Consider the following 17343-nt stretch of genomic DNA (forward strand, 5'->3'; position numbering starts at 1 on the left):
ATAGGTCTACATTTTTTTGTTCACTATATCTAAACTCATTGAAGCATTTAGCCCTTTTTACCAAATTTTGTTGTTGTGTCATTGTTCTACCAGGGAGGCGATATATTCTTTTCTAGCTGTAAATATATAGCGCTCACATTTTACTTTACAGTCAGCGCTCAATGTCAGATTTTCAGACAAGAGCACACATACGTCATAGTGTGCACTACTCTCGATCAAACACAAGTTTACCAAGAACATATTTTTTGGGGTCACAAAATAACCGATTTAGGCTAACAGACGGAATCAATCGCTTTTCGTAGCAACTGAACGCATGAAACCACTGAAGGCACTCAATTAAACCAATTACAATTTTGTGATTTTCTTTTAAATCATGTTTATGTTATTTTACTACGAATACTATGAAATTACTGAATATTTAACTTTTTTAGGATTATCCAAAGATCTATCAACTTTTGACATGTTAATAGTAATGAATAATTTTCTGAATATTTTAACTAGTTTGAAATAATAACTTTAAAAGTTATTCAATATAGGACTAGAGTTGTAATGCTATTGAACAAGTGGGCAGATAAAAGTAATACTATAGTCTATACCCTCTCGTCATAAATTTAAAATGTGAATAACTTTAAAAGTAACTATCTAAAACTAGTCAATGGCCGTCTAAAAATTCGGTAAATTGTTTTTAATTTAAAACGTTAGTAAAATATGTACGTTATAATTATAGTTCCAAAGTATGATAAAGCTTTAGAAAAATACCAAAATATTAACTACAATTTTAACTGAAACCAATCAGGTATAATGGTTTATAGTACCTTGAAAACGTTTATAACTCAATAATAAGTACATAACAACTACACATTTTTGAAATGCAATTGACATAAACTTTATTAAACAATTCCGAAATGAGTAAATAATTATTTAAATTGATAACAGCTTATAGTTAGGTACAGTTTTCTTGGAAAAATTGCAAACCAGTTGCAACATGTAAAAAATAATATTTACTTACAGACTCGACAGATTTATATGTAACAACTAACAAAAAATGTATTTTACAGCTTTAAAATTATTTACTTTCCTGGTGGGTGTTCTATTTGATTAACTTGTCTGAATACTTGGGTGGCATAAGGAACCTTATCAAATGCGTTCAAAATATTCGTGTTTACGTCAGAAAAGAAGTCTTTAACTTTTTCAAGGAAAGAGTTTACATTAGTCCACTTATATATTTGATTGGATATTTTCGTTTTTCTTTTACCAACAAGAAGCAAATAATAATCTTTAATCATTTCATTTTTGATATTATAATACAAATAATTTTTAAATTCTTTTTCATTGCTAATGTAATTATTGATGACATCTTGGGTAATAGGACCTTCTTGGATATTACGTACTAAAGAGTCAGAAACTGAATTTCTGCCAATACAATTGCAGTAGACCGTTAACACGAGCTTCGTTGCATCGACTTTATCGAAAAATGTCATTTTTGATTTAGCATCACTTTCACTAAATAAACGCTCAATAAATTGCAATAATATTAGTTTTGTTGATTTCATTATTCCGTTTTTAATATGCCACAGGGATGTAACCAGCTGGGTAATAGTACTGTTCACATTTGTTGCGATAGCATACAATTCATGAAATTTAATTTCTACATTGGTCCAGTATTTTTTGCCCAAATATTTGACAACAATAATTTTTAATTTTTGTAACTTGTCGAAAGTTGATAGTGTCTTAAAATTTAGATGTTTCACGCTTTTGTCTGTAAATCCATACTGTCTGTTGAATCTTATTTGATTATTTACCAACTCTTTATTTTTGAAAATATTAACGGGTAAAGTGAGTCGTTCTACATCCAAATAATCTATTTCAATCAGTTTTGATTCCATATCTTGAAATTTCCCCATTCTAAATTTCACAAATAGTCGTAGAGATTCTTCAATGGATTTATGAACTTTAAACATGAACCGAGTTTTTTCTGGATCAACTACCTCACCTTTAGAGAATGCTTCTACTAATCTATGTACTTTGTCAAGGTAAAAAAATAATGTCCAGAAAATATTAGCTACGGAATTACAGAAGGTTTGAACGGTTACTAACATTGAAGCGGCTTGATTATCGAACATTAAATTTTTCTCATATTTAATGAAATTAAACTTTTTATTACTGTCATCCGAGTCAGTGTCCAAATACAGTAATTTTGTGGTTAACTTCATGTGCATCAATGCAGATAAGGCATAGCTGCACTGGAGCAGTTCAAAACTCTCTGGATTGTTTTCTCCCGAATGGAATGGTTCCCGGTTTTCCAGATATTCACGACGAGTTTCCAAAATACCCATATGAAGTTTGGTCATTTTCATTTCGATATTAAGTACAAGCATACAAATAATTAGAATTGTAGTAGCGAGACTTAATGATAAGTTTGAACGCAACATTTTTTCGCACTTTTCTTCTAGAACTGTTACTTAACTTTTGTATACCTACTAAGTGTAGTTCTAGTTCGATACTATTGTAGATGACTTCCTTTAAGGGATAGTGTTACAGCTTAAATTTATTGCAAGACCTACAAGTCGCCCACAAGACCTACGTTTAATGTTATGTTTGTACAGTTGTTCATGTTAGAAACAACAACGCTGTGCACAGAGAGTCAAGTATTTTACCTTTAAACCCTATTTTATGATTAAGTTTAAAAAACCATATAGCATTGCAAAAGTATTATATGTTGTAAGTATAAAACTAAAGATTAGTTTTTATACATTATGACAATTAACAATTTTTAAGTATTATTATTTGAGTGTATTAAATGTATTGAAGTATAATTATTTTCTAAACTACAGGGCTCATAGAAAAAAAATAATTAAATACTTTTTTATACTTTATTTAATATATTTTATTTGGAACATTTTTGGTATTTTTTACAATGTACCATACTTTTTATTTTTTTTATGATTCCTTAATGTTTAATATTTGGTTTTTATTATTAAATTCGTATATTATAGCTTTTTAGTAAAATTTACTTAAAAAGTATTAACAAATATATTATCGACTCGTAGCGTTGAAATAAAATTGTATTCGTTTGCTGCGAAAACGAAATTGTTTTTGTGTTTTCTGCTGTTGTTGTTGTTCTTATTTGTTCAAATTTTTCGAATGCGAAAATATTTTACTGAAAAACAATTTATTTTTGTTCGATACAAGACGATATACTACTATTTGTTTTTATCGTATTACGCATATTATTGTTTTCAAGTAATAGTATTTCTTAATCCTATATAATTTTTTTTCTGTTAGAATGTAAATTACAATATATAAACCCAATTTAACATGTAATAGATTTACACTATACTTAACTCACATCTACTTTAGGTTTAATTTGAGTTCTAAAAAATACGGTAAAAAAAACAAATAAAGAATACTTTTGCGCCTTTTTTTAGGAAAAAAGATGTATTAATTCCATTCTTTTCCAAAACAAATATGATTAGCTTAAAAGTTAAATGCGTCATCACTTAATTATCAAAATTCAATTTATAATATATATTTAAAAAAAAAACCATTTATTATCAATTTTAGAAATGTCTATTGCTGTTTCGTGTTCCTCTCAATTTCATAAAACTTAAAATGGCAGGGACCCTAAAAGATAGGGAACAATTTTCAACAAATTTGGGGTTTCATTTTAGGCTAATACGAACTAATAAGTCATTAGTGATAAGACCATTGCATAGGTATATAAATTATTTTAAAAATTGTTAGAGAGTGAGGTTTAAAGATAAGTCAATAAAGATTTATATGTACGATATTCTATGAAAGTATTATTTATCGAAATCTCGCCTAAGCGTTAACTCGAAAACACAATTTTTTTACTACAGAAAAACACTTGGGTGGTTCAATGTGCGTTCTCATTTCCAATGTTTACATAAATGGAAATAAACAAATCCACTAAGTCTTAAGAAGTCCATAGCCTACCCGTCTTATTGACGATTTTCTAGAATGATAAAAGAAACAACCTACGTGAATCAATTTTGGTTTAAGTGTAGTACAGTATTATTTCAAGGTCATTGAAATTTGTAATTTTTTCCCTCTTCGGTAAGAAGATTTAGAGAGGAATGATTTTCAAATACTAGTCGACGAAAGGATTTGTTTTATTACAAAAAATGAGGTTTTGTTTTGTATCTTATATCACAATATTTGTATAATCCACCTGATTATCCAAAAATTTGTATTAGTTTATAAATGTTCCATAAGAGATGGAATGTATTCTGTTAGTCTTAAAATATACATTTTTTTCTATACATTTATAAAACTAAAATCGGAGTACTCACAATTGCCCTACAATTTTAATTACTCAAGTAAAAAATGAATGGACTTAAAATATAATAATATAAACAAAATCTTTTTAACGTTGGAGACTTCAAATAATATAACTAGGTCGATTTGAAAGATGTTGTTTTGTTTTCGAATAGTTTCTTATTTAGTACATTGTTTGAACAAGCATACAAAACAACACATCAAATAAAGTTCTCTTCTTATTTCAATAAATAACACAACTTAAAACTTGTTATCAATACATTTCCGTTTTAAAAATGTGAATATACAATTATTTAGGAAAGTAATGATAAACGTTTTAAATATTGAATGTAAAAATAACTATAGTAATATTGTTCATGACCGGCTGTAGACATTTTTAGGCGTTCTAAGACCAATTGTAGGAATATGGATACAAATAAAATACAATACAAAAAAATTATTTATGCTTTCATAATAACTTATAGTTTTATTATTATTATATAGATGATAATATATATTATAAAATATGTATTTACAATTTTCTCATTTCTGTAAATTCTACCTAAAGGTAAACAACACATTTGTGTCTATATCGAATATGTTAAACATAATAGAACTCCAACGTCTTTTATATACTAACGCATTTAATTGTACGAAAAATCTGAGTACATCTACCATTAAGGAGCTTTTTTATGTGTATTATTATGTCCAATGTGTTTTTTTCATACCGATACGAATTAAAGGTAAAATTTAAGACACAAAGAAAATATTACTAACCGTGTGTTGTTTACGCATTTATAACGTACAACGAAAATTCACAACGTAGATAGTTTTTTGCACGTTCAAAAGTCGTCGACAATTTCAAGGTCTTAAGAAATTCATTGCCAACCCGACTTTTAGACGGTTTTTTTTTAACAACAAAAAAAAAACAACAACGTGAATAATTTTCGGTTTTATTGTAGTACAGTATTATTGCAAGGTCATTGTAATTTTTTCCTCTTCGCTAAGAAGATTTAGGGATAGATGATAAATGAATTTCTTATAGCAACCTGTAAAATACATTTAGATATGCGTGTTGTTTTGAATTTGGTTGAACTTTGAAGTTTAAACAAATAATTCTTGTTCTTTATCTTCATTTTCGATACTTTATATTTCTTTAGCACTTTCTTTGGTGTTTTAGTTTTTCACATTCAAATTACAGAGATGGTACTTGCAATGAATATTTGTGCTTAAAACAAAGTTTTTAGTATTAGGGTGGATGCGATATTAGGGTTGGTCGTCTGTCTATAATATACTGTATATAATAATCGACACATAAATCAGACACATATTTAATTTAAAACAAAAGAAGCTTTAAAAAAATATTCAACTTTTATTTTTTTCGATCGAGCAAAGACTTACGGGTCCGGTAAAAGTGTTATTTACATTTTATAAAAGATTTGCTTATGTTTATGATTCAACATTTTTATATTTTGTACCCTACACAACTTAAGCAGCTCTGTGGTGAACCAAGTACATCAGATAATATTCTAAAAACTCTTTGTTGAACTTCTACATACCAAGGTGTTTCTAATAAGACCCTAAACAACAAACACCGTTCATCAGTTTCGGAGTTCTGCGAGTGGATAAAAAATTGCTAAAATTGTCAAATTTTTTAAATGTAAAAAAAATTAAATAATTAATTTTTCATATTTTGTATCTTCTTGACAAGCTTTCTGTCACTTATTATATAAGAACAATTCGTAACACGCTGACTTTTGTAACGGACCTACTTGTCTAGACTAGGCAAAGTGGCCGTCCATAAGGTTAAAATAGACGGATCCCCACGGGAAAACGGTTGGCTAGGCCGTTGTCTACGTCCAATTGGCCTTAAAGTCTCCCTTATTAACTTAATATATCGCCCGAGGAGCTGCAACGGGCGGTCACACTGTTAAATAATCTAACTCTCAGCTGCAGGCTACAAGATGTTGTTTTATTCTAAATTAGGGTTTCTAAATAAAATACAAAATTGTACAATATTTGGCAGACTTCTGGTGACTTCGAAGAGCTGGAAGGACATCCTTCTCAGTCTAGGGCCACACCATTGTCGCATTCCCTCTGCATCCGGAAAATGGCCCGCCCTATCGTCGCTTTCTTGGCATAAGCTCGGGGCAAAAACGGAACACCAGGTTTTCGCAAAGTCCTCCCCAAAAATAGTGTTCTTAAAATTTAACAATAATCCACATTTAACAATTCCGTCATTATTAAGTTAAAATCTATTGGGTCACAAACAATGTGGGCGTGCATCCGGTGAATAGTATTTATAAAATAAAATGATGTGTAATCACAAATTAATAGAATTTAAGTTAACTTGATGGCTCAGGGGAAAAAGCTGCATAAAAAACCAGACCATTTACAATATACACTTAAGTTAAACAATGCACGCACCTTCAGGTGTATTTTTATTTAATTGTGGGGTAGTTTTCCGTAAACAATTTAAATTAAAGAAAATAATTATGTCCGTCCCCAGGTCGTTACGCGGTTTTTTTTTTCTAAAATGTATACAAACTTTATACATACGATACAAAAAAAAATGACATAAAATATTTTGACGTCGGCTAATCTTGCGCCTTTGGCGTATCGTATGTCTAGGAAATGATTTATTTTAACTATAACAATCGGTCAATATATATGTATATAATAAAAATATGTAAAATATGCCTTTGCATTATTAACACACAGGTTGTCTTTAAAAAGACAGTTTTAAAAGTTGACCACCGTACCGCTGCGCCTAAAACTTAATATAAAAGTCGACTTAATAAGACATACATATATATATATATATATATATATATATATATATATATACTTAATGAAATACAGTATAATTAATAGATAAATAATTTTATATAGCCCCTAAATACACATTGCTTTGGAAAATTAACATTTAAATAAGAATAGAATCAATTATGTGGTCAGACATTTTGGGTTTGATAATACAAGCAACTCGGACGTCATTTTACGTAAGTACCCGTTAAAATTGTAAGTGTTCTCATAAGAAAAATAAAATATTTTTATTAAAATAAAAAATAAACAAACGAAACTATTTCAAAATAATTTCATATAGTTACGAAAATCAGCATGCGCAAAATTATGCATATATAAATAAAATCGCCGTAAAAAGAAAATATTGGTTGCATCTGCACACCTTGTGTCAATAAAATAAATTCGTTAAAATCCGATTTAATGTGAACATAGTCAAAAACAGTTAATCGATAACGAAACGCCGTGTAGAATATCAGTCATTATTTCATTAACTAATCCGGAATTATTTTATAAAGCCGAAAAAATTAATACGCCGCATAATGTGTGGCGACGTGTGACGTGACATAATAGTCGTTCATTGATGTTGATAAAATAAAAATATTATTCAACAAGTAAAATAAGTCAATCTGAGATCGTCAGAGACAGTGCCGTGTAAAAAACATGTCAACGGTAAAACCGGACGATCACCGGGGGTTAGCCGGGAAAATATTTAGTCAGGTGAAATATGATCGTTACACTTTTATACCGCTTTTGTAGGAAATCCTAACTACTTATTTATTTTTATTTTATATTAAAGCTAAGACAAGCAATATTTATACTGCTTGTACATTTTATATATATTTCCTATTCTCGTTTATTTTTCAGTTTTATAATTGTTCATTTATTATAATAAACAAAATATGGGAATATATTCTTAAACGTTTTAACTACATTTGTATTTTTGGTGTGTAAAAATAACTATTGTTCAAACTTAATACCGAATTTAAATTTAAAAAGATTAATATTTTTGTTGAAAAAAATTATAACATAATTTAATTTGAATTCTAAAAACTACAAAAACAAATAAAGAATATTTTCCTGCGATTTTTAGGGAAAAAAAATTAATTAATTCCATTGTTTTTCAAAACAAATATGCTTAGCCATCAGAATATTATACATATCTGTTTTTTTTTATAAGCCTATGCATTGTACAAGGTTTACATGGTTTGAAATATATGTTTGGTGTTTAGTACAAACATGTAACCTAACAATTACCCTCAGGGAACCACTAACTAGTGGTCCCCTCATACCACTATATGGCAAACCGGGGCTCCATGCTCTAAATTGAACTGACTTTAATTAATTGGTTCAGTTTAGTAACGGCGTTGGGAAAGTGCCGTACCTATCGTTCAATTCACTTTGGTGTTATTTAATAGCCCTACCCTACTATTCTTGTAAAAAAGAAGTGTTTGTAAGCTAAAATCAAATAAGGCTCGGGCAAAGATTGTGGAAAACGAATAATCTGCAAGCATTTATTTTGGCCTACGGGTCAGATTTTTTCCTATGACTTAAAAAGAAATAACTTGAGGAATTATCAACGAGTAAGTATTATTATTATGTTACTTGTTGATATTGACTTTTGAGAATTTCGTTCGTATTTCATATTTTTTTTTGTATATAGTTGATCACATAAGATACCTATGTCGTATTTTGTTATTCATTTTTTTATTTAGCACAGCTAGTGAGAACATTGGGACATTGTGTACACTGCGCTATAAAGTCTTAAAAACAAAAAAAACGGCAAACTTAACACAAAACCAAAAATTAATAGTGAATATTATTCGTCCTAAATTTACGTTATAGCAAAAAAAAAATAGTTAAATTCCATTGTCTTCTAGAATAATAAAAAAAACAACCTACGTGAATAATTTTTGGTTTTTTTTGTAACACAATGTTATTTTAAGGTCATTGTGATTACCCCCATTCGGTAAGAGGATTAAGGATTGGGGTGATTTTGGAATCTCTTGTAGAAACCTGTTAATAAATTTAGATACGCATATTAAGCTATTTTTTGTTTCTTTTAGTAAAATAGAATTTGATTGAAGTTTCAAGCTAATGATATAATTAAAAGAGCCGTAGCCTTTTAACAACTTATTTGATTATTAGATTATTATTATTGTGTATACATAAATATCCGCGTTTGCATTAATCGAAATATTTGTTCAGATTTAAACGCCAAAACAGTTCACGGAACTGTCATAATCTATTATGCAAGGTTCTGCTTTAAAGTCAATGGTCATCTGAACCAAACTTATAACACATTGTCGTTTTCTGTACATTGCGTACACATGAATTATTAAAAGTTTTTTAAATTTGGTTTTCTAAATATTCAAATGACAAAGCAGTTGAAAATAACATAGTGTTATGACATCTGTGTATACAATATCTAAAGTATATCTGATTCGAAAATACTGTTAACGTATGGTATATTACTAGGATAACCTTAGATTTTCTAAGTTATTATAACAAGGCCTCGCAAAAACCCCCAAAAAAAACAAATTCGAGCGAAATAATGGTACAGATTGGAAATGATTCAAAAGCAGTAATTTAAAAAAAGTAACAGATATACATACATTATGTACTCGACGTTGGATATTTAGTAAATATTCAATCACTTATAATTGAGTAAAAAACCCTAAAAAGTTGGTTTGACTAATAATAATAATAATTAGTAGGTAGTTATTGACACTATTTACTTATTTTGCAGTTTCACCCACTGGAACAGATTGACTGGGCTGCCAAGTTATGTAAAAAGTGTAAATAGTATACCCTCATGTTAGTATACACATGTTTCAATCGTTTTTTAGTAATCGCTGTTTTTATTTGTCGATGACCAAGCCATAGCTCGCTCAAAAAACTACTCTTCAAATGACCATTTCAATTTTTTAAAGCTTATACAAATTATAATTATGTTATTTGTATATTTCATAGTATTAGAATATATAGTTGAGACCTATAATGTTACGATATTCAGAAAAACAAAATGGAATAATATAACAAAAGTTATGTGCTATTGTTTCCGATTATATACTAATATTCCTATAACATTATACAATTTTTTTAATTATGTTTATGGTATAAGCAGTAGATTCATTGCCTACTATCTTTATACTACGGTGAAAACATTTTGGGTTTATTGCCAAATAAAATAAAATTTTATCAATTTCAAAATGCTCATTGCTTTGTAGTCGACTAAATTTGAAAATATTTAAAATGGCAGTGACGATAAAAGATGGTGGAAAATTTTCTACATATTAGGAGTCGCATTTCAGGCCAATACGAACCAATAGGAGTTTATTTGAATTGTTACAGAGTGAGGTTTTTTTTTATAATTTAGCACATTGGCGCATGTGTTTCAAAAGTTAAACCGAGTTAAAAAGTAAAAAGTAAGATTGAAAAATATTATTTTCTATGCAAGTATTATTTATCGAATTCTCGCCCAAGCGTTCACAACTCGAAAACACAATTTCTTTGTACTATAGTAAAACACTTGAGTGACTTGATATGCGTTTCCATTTCCACTGCTTATATAAATTAAAACACACAATTTTTTTTTTACACGTGTGAAATACGCCAACAAATTCAAGGTCTTAAGAAATTCATGTCAACCCGACTTATAGACGGTTTTTTTTTTCTTAAGAACTAGTTTTTCTACTCATTTAACGTTGGTTTGGAGATTTTAATTTTGCAGTTTGAGACGTATTGCGGTAGTTTAATAAAGCAAGATGTACATCAGTATTATGTTTTACACATTTGGTTAAAATATGTTTTACTATTCCAACAAAGCGTTCAGCTAGTCCATTAGACCTAGGATAACAAGGATTACTTGTTTTCAGTTCAAAATCCCAATCTTTAGTGAATTTTTTAAAAGTTTGAGCTGTATACTGAGTACCGTTATCACTGAATAGTACATCTGGATTACCATGAGTGGTAAATAACTTAGAATAGAATTAACTTTCCTGAAGTTCCCTTATTCAGCTTTTCAATTTCAAAAAGACCAGAATAACTATCCTCAACGAAAATAAATTGATTAATTTTAAAGTAAAATATGTCAGATGCCAATACCTAGTAGAACTCTTAGAGACTCGGTTAATTTTGAATAATTCTTTATAATATACTTTGCTAAATAATAAACAAATCCAATTATTCTTTGTAGTTTTTTTTATTTAACCTTTGTATGGTTGATATCTTATCTGGATCTGCTTTGATTCCATGTTTTAAAATAATATGACCTAAAAATGTTACATCTTCAACTGCAAATTTACATTTATCTTTATTTAGTCGAAGTCCACATGCATCTAAATGCCTGGTTGTAGTTTTAAACTTCCCATTCTTTGTTAAATGTTGGACATTTTTGAAATTCATGTTGTGTTCCACACCGTGAGCAGTCGTACTTCTCTCTTACACTATTCTTCTGACTTATCATACCTTTTTCTGTATTACCCATGTACATCATCTTTGCAAATTTTAGTTGTCTTAAAACATCAACTTCTTTTTCACTCTGCTTAAGTTATTGGAGTTCTTTTGAACACTGTTCTGCATTTTTGCACATTTGAACCACTTTATCTAATTATAAATTTTCAACATCTAACAATTTTACTCTTATCTTATCGTCATAAATTCCTAACACAATTCTACCTGTGAGTAGATCATCATTTAATGCACCGTAATCACATTTCTTAATTTGTTATTGTAACGCCGTATAAAACTCTTCAAAACTCTCTCTCTCTTTTTGAACTATTTTATTAAATAGATATCTTTTATACCTTAGATTTGTTTTAGGTATGAAACATGTATTTTTAAATATTTTTTTTTAAATAAAGATTTAAAAAAAAAAAATTACATAACCACTAGATATATTATTATATTTTTATTATATTAAAAATTATGTTATATTATTAACATGCTGTTATTAGACAATCCAGTCAGGTTAATTTAATTCCCGTCCTAGCCATTCCCCAAAGGCATCCTCCTTTTGTATCTCTTCTTTTATTCTTATTGCTGTAGCGTCTTTCCTTTGTATAGCGTATTCTTTGACGTATATGTCATAGTTGTTGCAATGGTTTTTAAAAAGCACGCTAAACGCTTGTATATCTATCCAATCTAATAAGTACAAAAAAAACAAAACAAACATTTTGAAATTAACTATAAATTATATTTCATTATTATTATAATTTGTAACGTGTGTAGTTAATGTTTACATAAGTTTTCCATCGATTGCTTCACAAAGTGGTCGGCAATATACTTATACACGATATTAAAATCGTTTGGGGTTCCACCCATGTACAAGCAAAATTGATGCGTTGTAATACTATTAAATAAACAATCGTCGGATATGGCGTTGATCCATTTCATACAGTCATTGAACGAATCTTCTATAGTCTGAAAGTTGTTTATCAATACAAAGTTTAATTCCAAAAAAATAATCGCTTATAATTAAATTAAACCTAAAAAATGGTTGTAATTTTTTTTAAAAATAAATTTCAAAAACAATACAACACTAACAATATGTTATAATATAACACAAATATACTTGAGCTGTAAAAAAAAACAATTATTATTAAAAGCATTAATCTTAACCCTATCTTCGTTCCAGTCATGAGCGCATTCTTGTGCGGATATTCCTTTTTTGTCGCAATGGTATTTTAAAATTTTAGTATATTGTTCTAAACTTGCAGGTTCTAAAACAAAAAAAAAAAAAAAGAAGAAACTTGAGAGTTATAGAATGAGAGGGAGAGAGCTTCCTTCTGTCCTAAACTTGATAGTTAATGTTTACCAAATTTTACGTTTGCATTCTCAATTAAGTAATCGTTCGTGATTTTAAAATCATCCGTAGTTTGACTCGCATACATAGTACAATGACCCATTCTAATATCATTATTTTCGTACCCTTGGTCGGCGATCCATTTTAAACAATCATTGAATGAATCTTTTATAACCTAAACATTTTTTATCAATACAATGTACAATTTCATAAAAAATCCAATTATAAAATTTAAATAATATAAGGTACATTTTATTAAGATAATTATATAAATAAAATTTATAAAATGGTTATTGTTTTGAAATTAATTTAGCAAAAAACATTTTAGTTGTAGTGACTTGGGTATGCTAAGTACATGTCACATTATTACAAGCCTTAATGTTTTATTAGTCAAACTAAAAAATTAAAATGAATTTAAACGTTATTTTATTGATTGCTATAATATAACACAAATATATTTTAGCTGTTGAAAAAAAACTATCATTATACGCTTTAATGTTTTAATGACCAAATAATAAATTATATAAAAATTAATCTAGACATTATTTCATTATTTTCTATGTAACACAATTCTTATTTTTTTAATTAGAAAAAGTTGTACTTTATTTAGAAGCTATTCATTATTTTGATCGGATTTATAAAAACCAAATATTAATTATTAAATCAATGAGTGATAGAACTTAATATTTTATTATTTCCAAAATAGTAAAATGTATACATTTTTTGGGCTAAACAAAATTTTAAGTAAAATATTTATCAGATTTATTAAATTTAAATCAAATGATAAAGTGACGTTTTCAACTTTAATTTACTATAATAATATAAAACCCGATTTTTAACAAGCAGTATTAAAAACTTATTTGAAATATATAAATAATTATGACAAGAATTGTATTTGCAAGTCTTTAAGCTAAAATAACAATAGTTTTCTAGATTAAAATGGCTATTTTGGAAAGCTTTAACTTTTATACTATGAAAATTTCAGCAAAATATTGACAACAGTTTTTAAATAATCATATGAGTTACCTCAGCATCAGCTGAACTTAAAGCTTCAGGTTCGTCCGGATTCATACAGCTAGCCGCTAGGATAAAAGTTGGTAACAGAATAGTGAACTTAAAAAACATTGTATTATCGAATGAAGTATAAACTGTAGTTAAACTGCGAGTCAAAACGAACGATTTTTACCGCCTTTGAATGCCTGTTTTGTATAGATTTGCAAAAAAAATGCTGCAAGTACGAAATTATATGAAAAAGAATTGCTATTACATTTTTCATATTTGGCATTATTATTTAAGTTGCATGTGTGCACAACTATACAAATAATTACACAAATATATTTCTAGTATAAAACAATAAAAACATATCGATGTCTTTAACAAAGAAGTGTGTGTTTTTTTTTTTTTAATTTACAGAAAATATTTAAGAAATTGTAAGAAATATGTATGTAAAATGCGTAGAAAAATATCAGCTACCAATAATTGTGATCATATATTTGTTTCTAGTGCTATACTTTTTCATTTTTTAAATTTTGGCAAATCCCGCTTAATAGGTCTTCCAAGATAATCATTCCTTAGTTTGTCTAAGCTTGTCATTCTGCTCGTCTATTTATGTACTTAAGTATAATTATTTTGTTGGTCGAGATTTTTTTTAGGGGTTTGTTATTATTTTTTACAATATTTAAGGATACATCCATTAGGATTTGTACACACAAATGTTTTTATTTCTACTGCGCAATATAATTTGATTTTTTACAATGCAAAATAATTTCAACTTTACATAAATCCCGTTTATAGTACACAGACACTTATTATATGTACCTTACTTGTAACATGTACACGTTTTTTTTTTTTTTAATTTAATATCTTTTGTATCAACTATGTTCACCCATGAAAATTATAACACTTGGGTCTACGCATAAATATAAAATTATTTTACCCGCGTGACAAAAAAAAAAATTGTTTTGAAAAAAAGGTTTTCTAACAAGTATAAAAATATAATGCTAAACAAAATTTGAGATAGTAGTACATTTATTAATTATATTTAAAAATTTGATAACATTTTTAACATTCATTTAATAATATTCGGCATGAACAAAATATAACTACTACTATAATTATTATTAATACCTTTAGGTAAAACTAATTGTTGGGCTTTTTTTTATTCGTTTTTAGGTAATTATGAATTCAGTCTGAATATTGGTCTACCATATAGGGTGATCCACTTATCGTGAACCACTCAATATCTCATAGGGTTTAATAAGGAATTAAAATTTAACTTTTCATATTGTTTTTATACAATGTGATCTCAATTTTTCTCAATTTTTTTTGTTTTTACCCCCCTCCCAACTTAGTTTTTTTGATAGCAACTCTTTAAATTTAAACGGTAACGTATATATTTTATTAACTTTTTTAATTGGAAATAATGTATTAAACATTTTTACTGGTCAATAACCAGTTTTGGATAATTATTTTTGAAGTTATTGAGGTTTCAAGTTTAGGGCAGTAGGAAAGGTGGAGTGTAGTATTATTTTTATCTGCGCGCATATCCCAACCGCACTTCTCCTCCCATCCTAACTTTAAAACTCTTATAACTTTAAAAATAATTATCCGAAACTGGTTATTGACCAGTCAAAAGATTTAATACACTATTTTCAATTTAAAAAGTTAATAAAATATATACGTCACCATTTAAGTTTCAAAAGTTGCTATCAAAAATCTAAGTTGGAAGGGGGAAAAAAACAAAAAATGTTGAAAAAAATTGAGATCACATTGTACAAAAACAATATGAAAAATTAAATTTTAATTCCTTATTAAGCCCTATGAGATATTAAGTGGTTCACGTTAAGTGGATCACCCTGTATACCTATAACATATTATGTAAAAAAAAAATTAAAAAACCAAAAAAATGTCTCTAACCTCTTACCCCACCTCCAGCATTTAACTGGACCATCTCTTAACTAACTCAATACAAAACAAATGATAATAAAACACAACTCAAAACAATTTATATGAACACAAAAATACATTTAACAACTATAAAAATATTATATATAATTATTTTTATTTTTTATTTATTGTTATGAGTACAAGCCCAGTGGTTGCATTACCACAGTAAAATTCACATATAAATATAGTTTCGACACATTGATAATACCAAATAAAGGAAAATCTACAAGCCAGTATATACAATTTTACGAAGATAAGAGAAATTATTAATTAAGTATCCAGTATTTAAGAAGTTACAGTGTATACAGGCACAAAAAAAAGCCCACATCATTGTAAAACCAATAGCATCGCTATTATAAAAACTACATTTTTTGTATAATTTGTTGGATAGTAAATGAAGTAATTCAATAATTAAATACCATAAAAACTCTTAGATCATTTCCCTTACTTTTACAAGTAACAATAACATATATTTTGTTTAAAAAAAACATACATCGCCAAAGAAGTTAATTAATATAAAACAACAATATTGATTTTTTACTTAATTTGTATACAACTTAAAAGTTAAAATCAATACATAAAGATGCTTAGGTATTATGTAACATAATATAAACCATTTGAATACTTAACATACTTTAGCACATACTATTTCAGTTTAAATAACAATTGGCTTACAAGTTAAAACCAACAGCTAACTTTTTCATTTGTAACTAAATACAAATAACAAATAGTTCCTTGTTAATCAATATCAACCACAATTCATAGACTTAAAACAATTCAAAACATTTTTAGATAAATTTATTAGTATATAAGTATATTATAAAATGTTTGTTGTATATATCATTTAGTGTAATTTGCATGTCTCGATAGATTTTAAAAACATTGCTTTGCTTATTTAAATGAATGCGTAGTTTGTTTTTTGAGAGCTTTATTTAATTTTTATCATTTTTAATTGTCAAACAGTCTTGTTTATGATTAAACCAAGTTATTAGTTTAATTTCACAGCAACCCTATTGTCAAATGATAAATTAAGAGTATGCCTATCAAAGTAGTGTGATATTATCTACATTGTGGCCAAGTCTGTCTCTTAGTCCATAACCTCACTATACTCCTAATTTCACGAGCAACACTGCTTTTGTATTTTTATTGCTTAACATTTGGCTAGTTTATAAATGAGACAAGGCCTTTCTAGATGTGAACTTAAACGAGATAAGAACAGCATAAAGCTTTTCTTTTGAGTTCTCTCTTCCCTTCGCCCATATTTTAGACCATATTATGTATGAGACCATACAACAAAGTAACAAATGTCTACTCGTATTTTGTGTATTTTGAAAAAGACAACTATTAACTACTGTTAAGATGTGTATTCTATTAATTTTAAAATTTTGGAAATATTTGGTTAGATTTTGTTTAACATAGTCTACGACCATAAAACCACGCATTATATTTTGCTGTATTATTTTAATTCTTCGACAACACTAACACTGGTTATTTAAACAACAACACGGGCG

At 27.8% G+C, this 17343-nt stretch overlaps 1 protein-coding gene across 1 annotated transcript; it reads right to left on the bottom strand.

Moving 5' to 3' along the window:
• Positions 1-12052: 12052 nt before the first annotated feature.
• On the bottom strand, positions 12053-14004 carry LOC126837976 (uncharacterized). Its single transcript, XM_050572021.1, has 5 exons — positions 13913-14004; positions 12899-13061; positions 12703-12803; positions 12324-12504; positions 12053-12225 (listed from the first exon to the last, which is right to left on the bottom strand). Exons 1-5 carry the CDS (start codon positions 13955-13957, stop codon positions 12053-12055), a joined length of 663 nt encoding a protein of 220 aa, XP_050427978.1. The 5' UTR covers positions 13958-14004.
• Positions 14005-17343: the final 3339 nt, after the last annotated feature.

This window comes from Adelges cooleyi, unplaced genomic scaffold, assembly GCF_023614345.1.
Source record: "Adelges cooleyi isolate 19-005CV unplaced genomic scaffold, UGA_ACOO_1.1 ACOO_flye_CR_arks_rails_tigmint_CR_PRNA_30, whole genome shotgun sequence".
NCBI classification, from domain to species: Eukaryota; Metazoa; Arthropoda; class Insecta; order Hemiptera; family Adelgidae; genus Adelges; species Adelges cooleyi.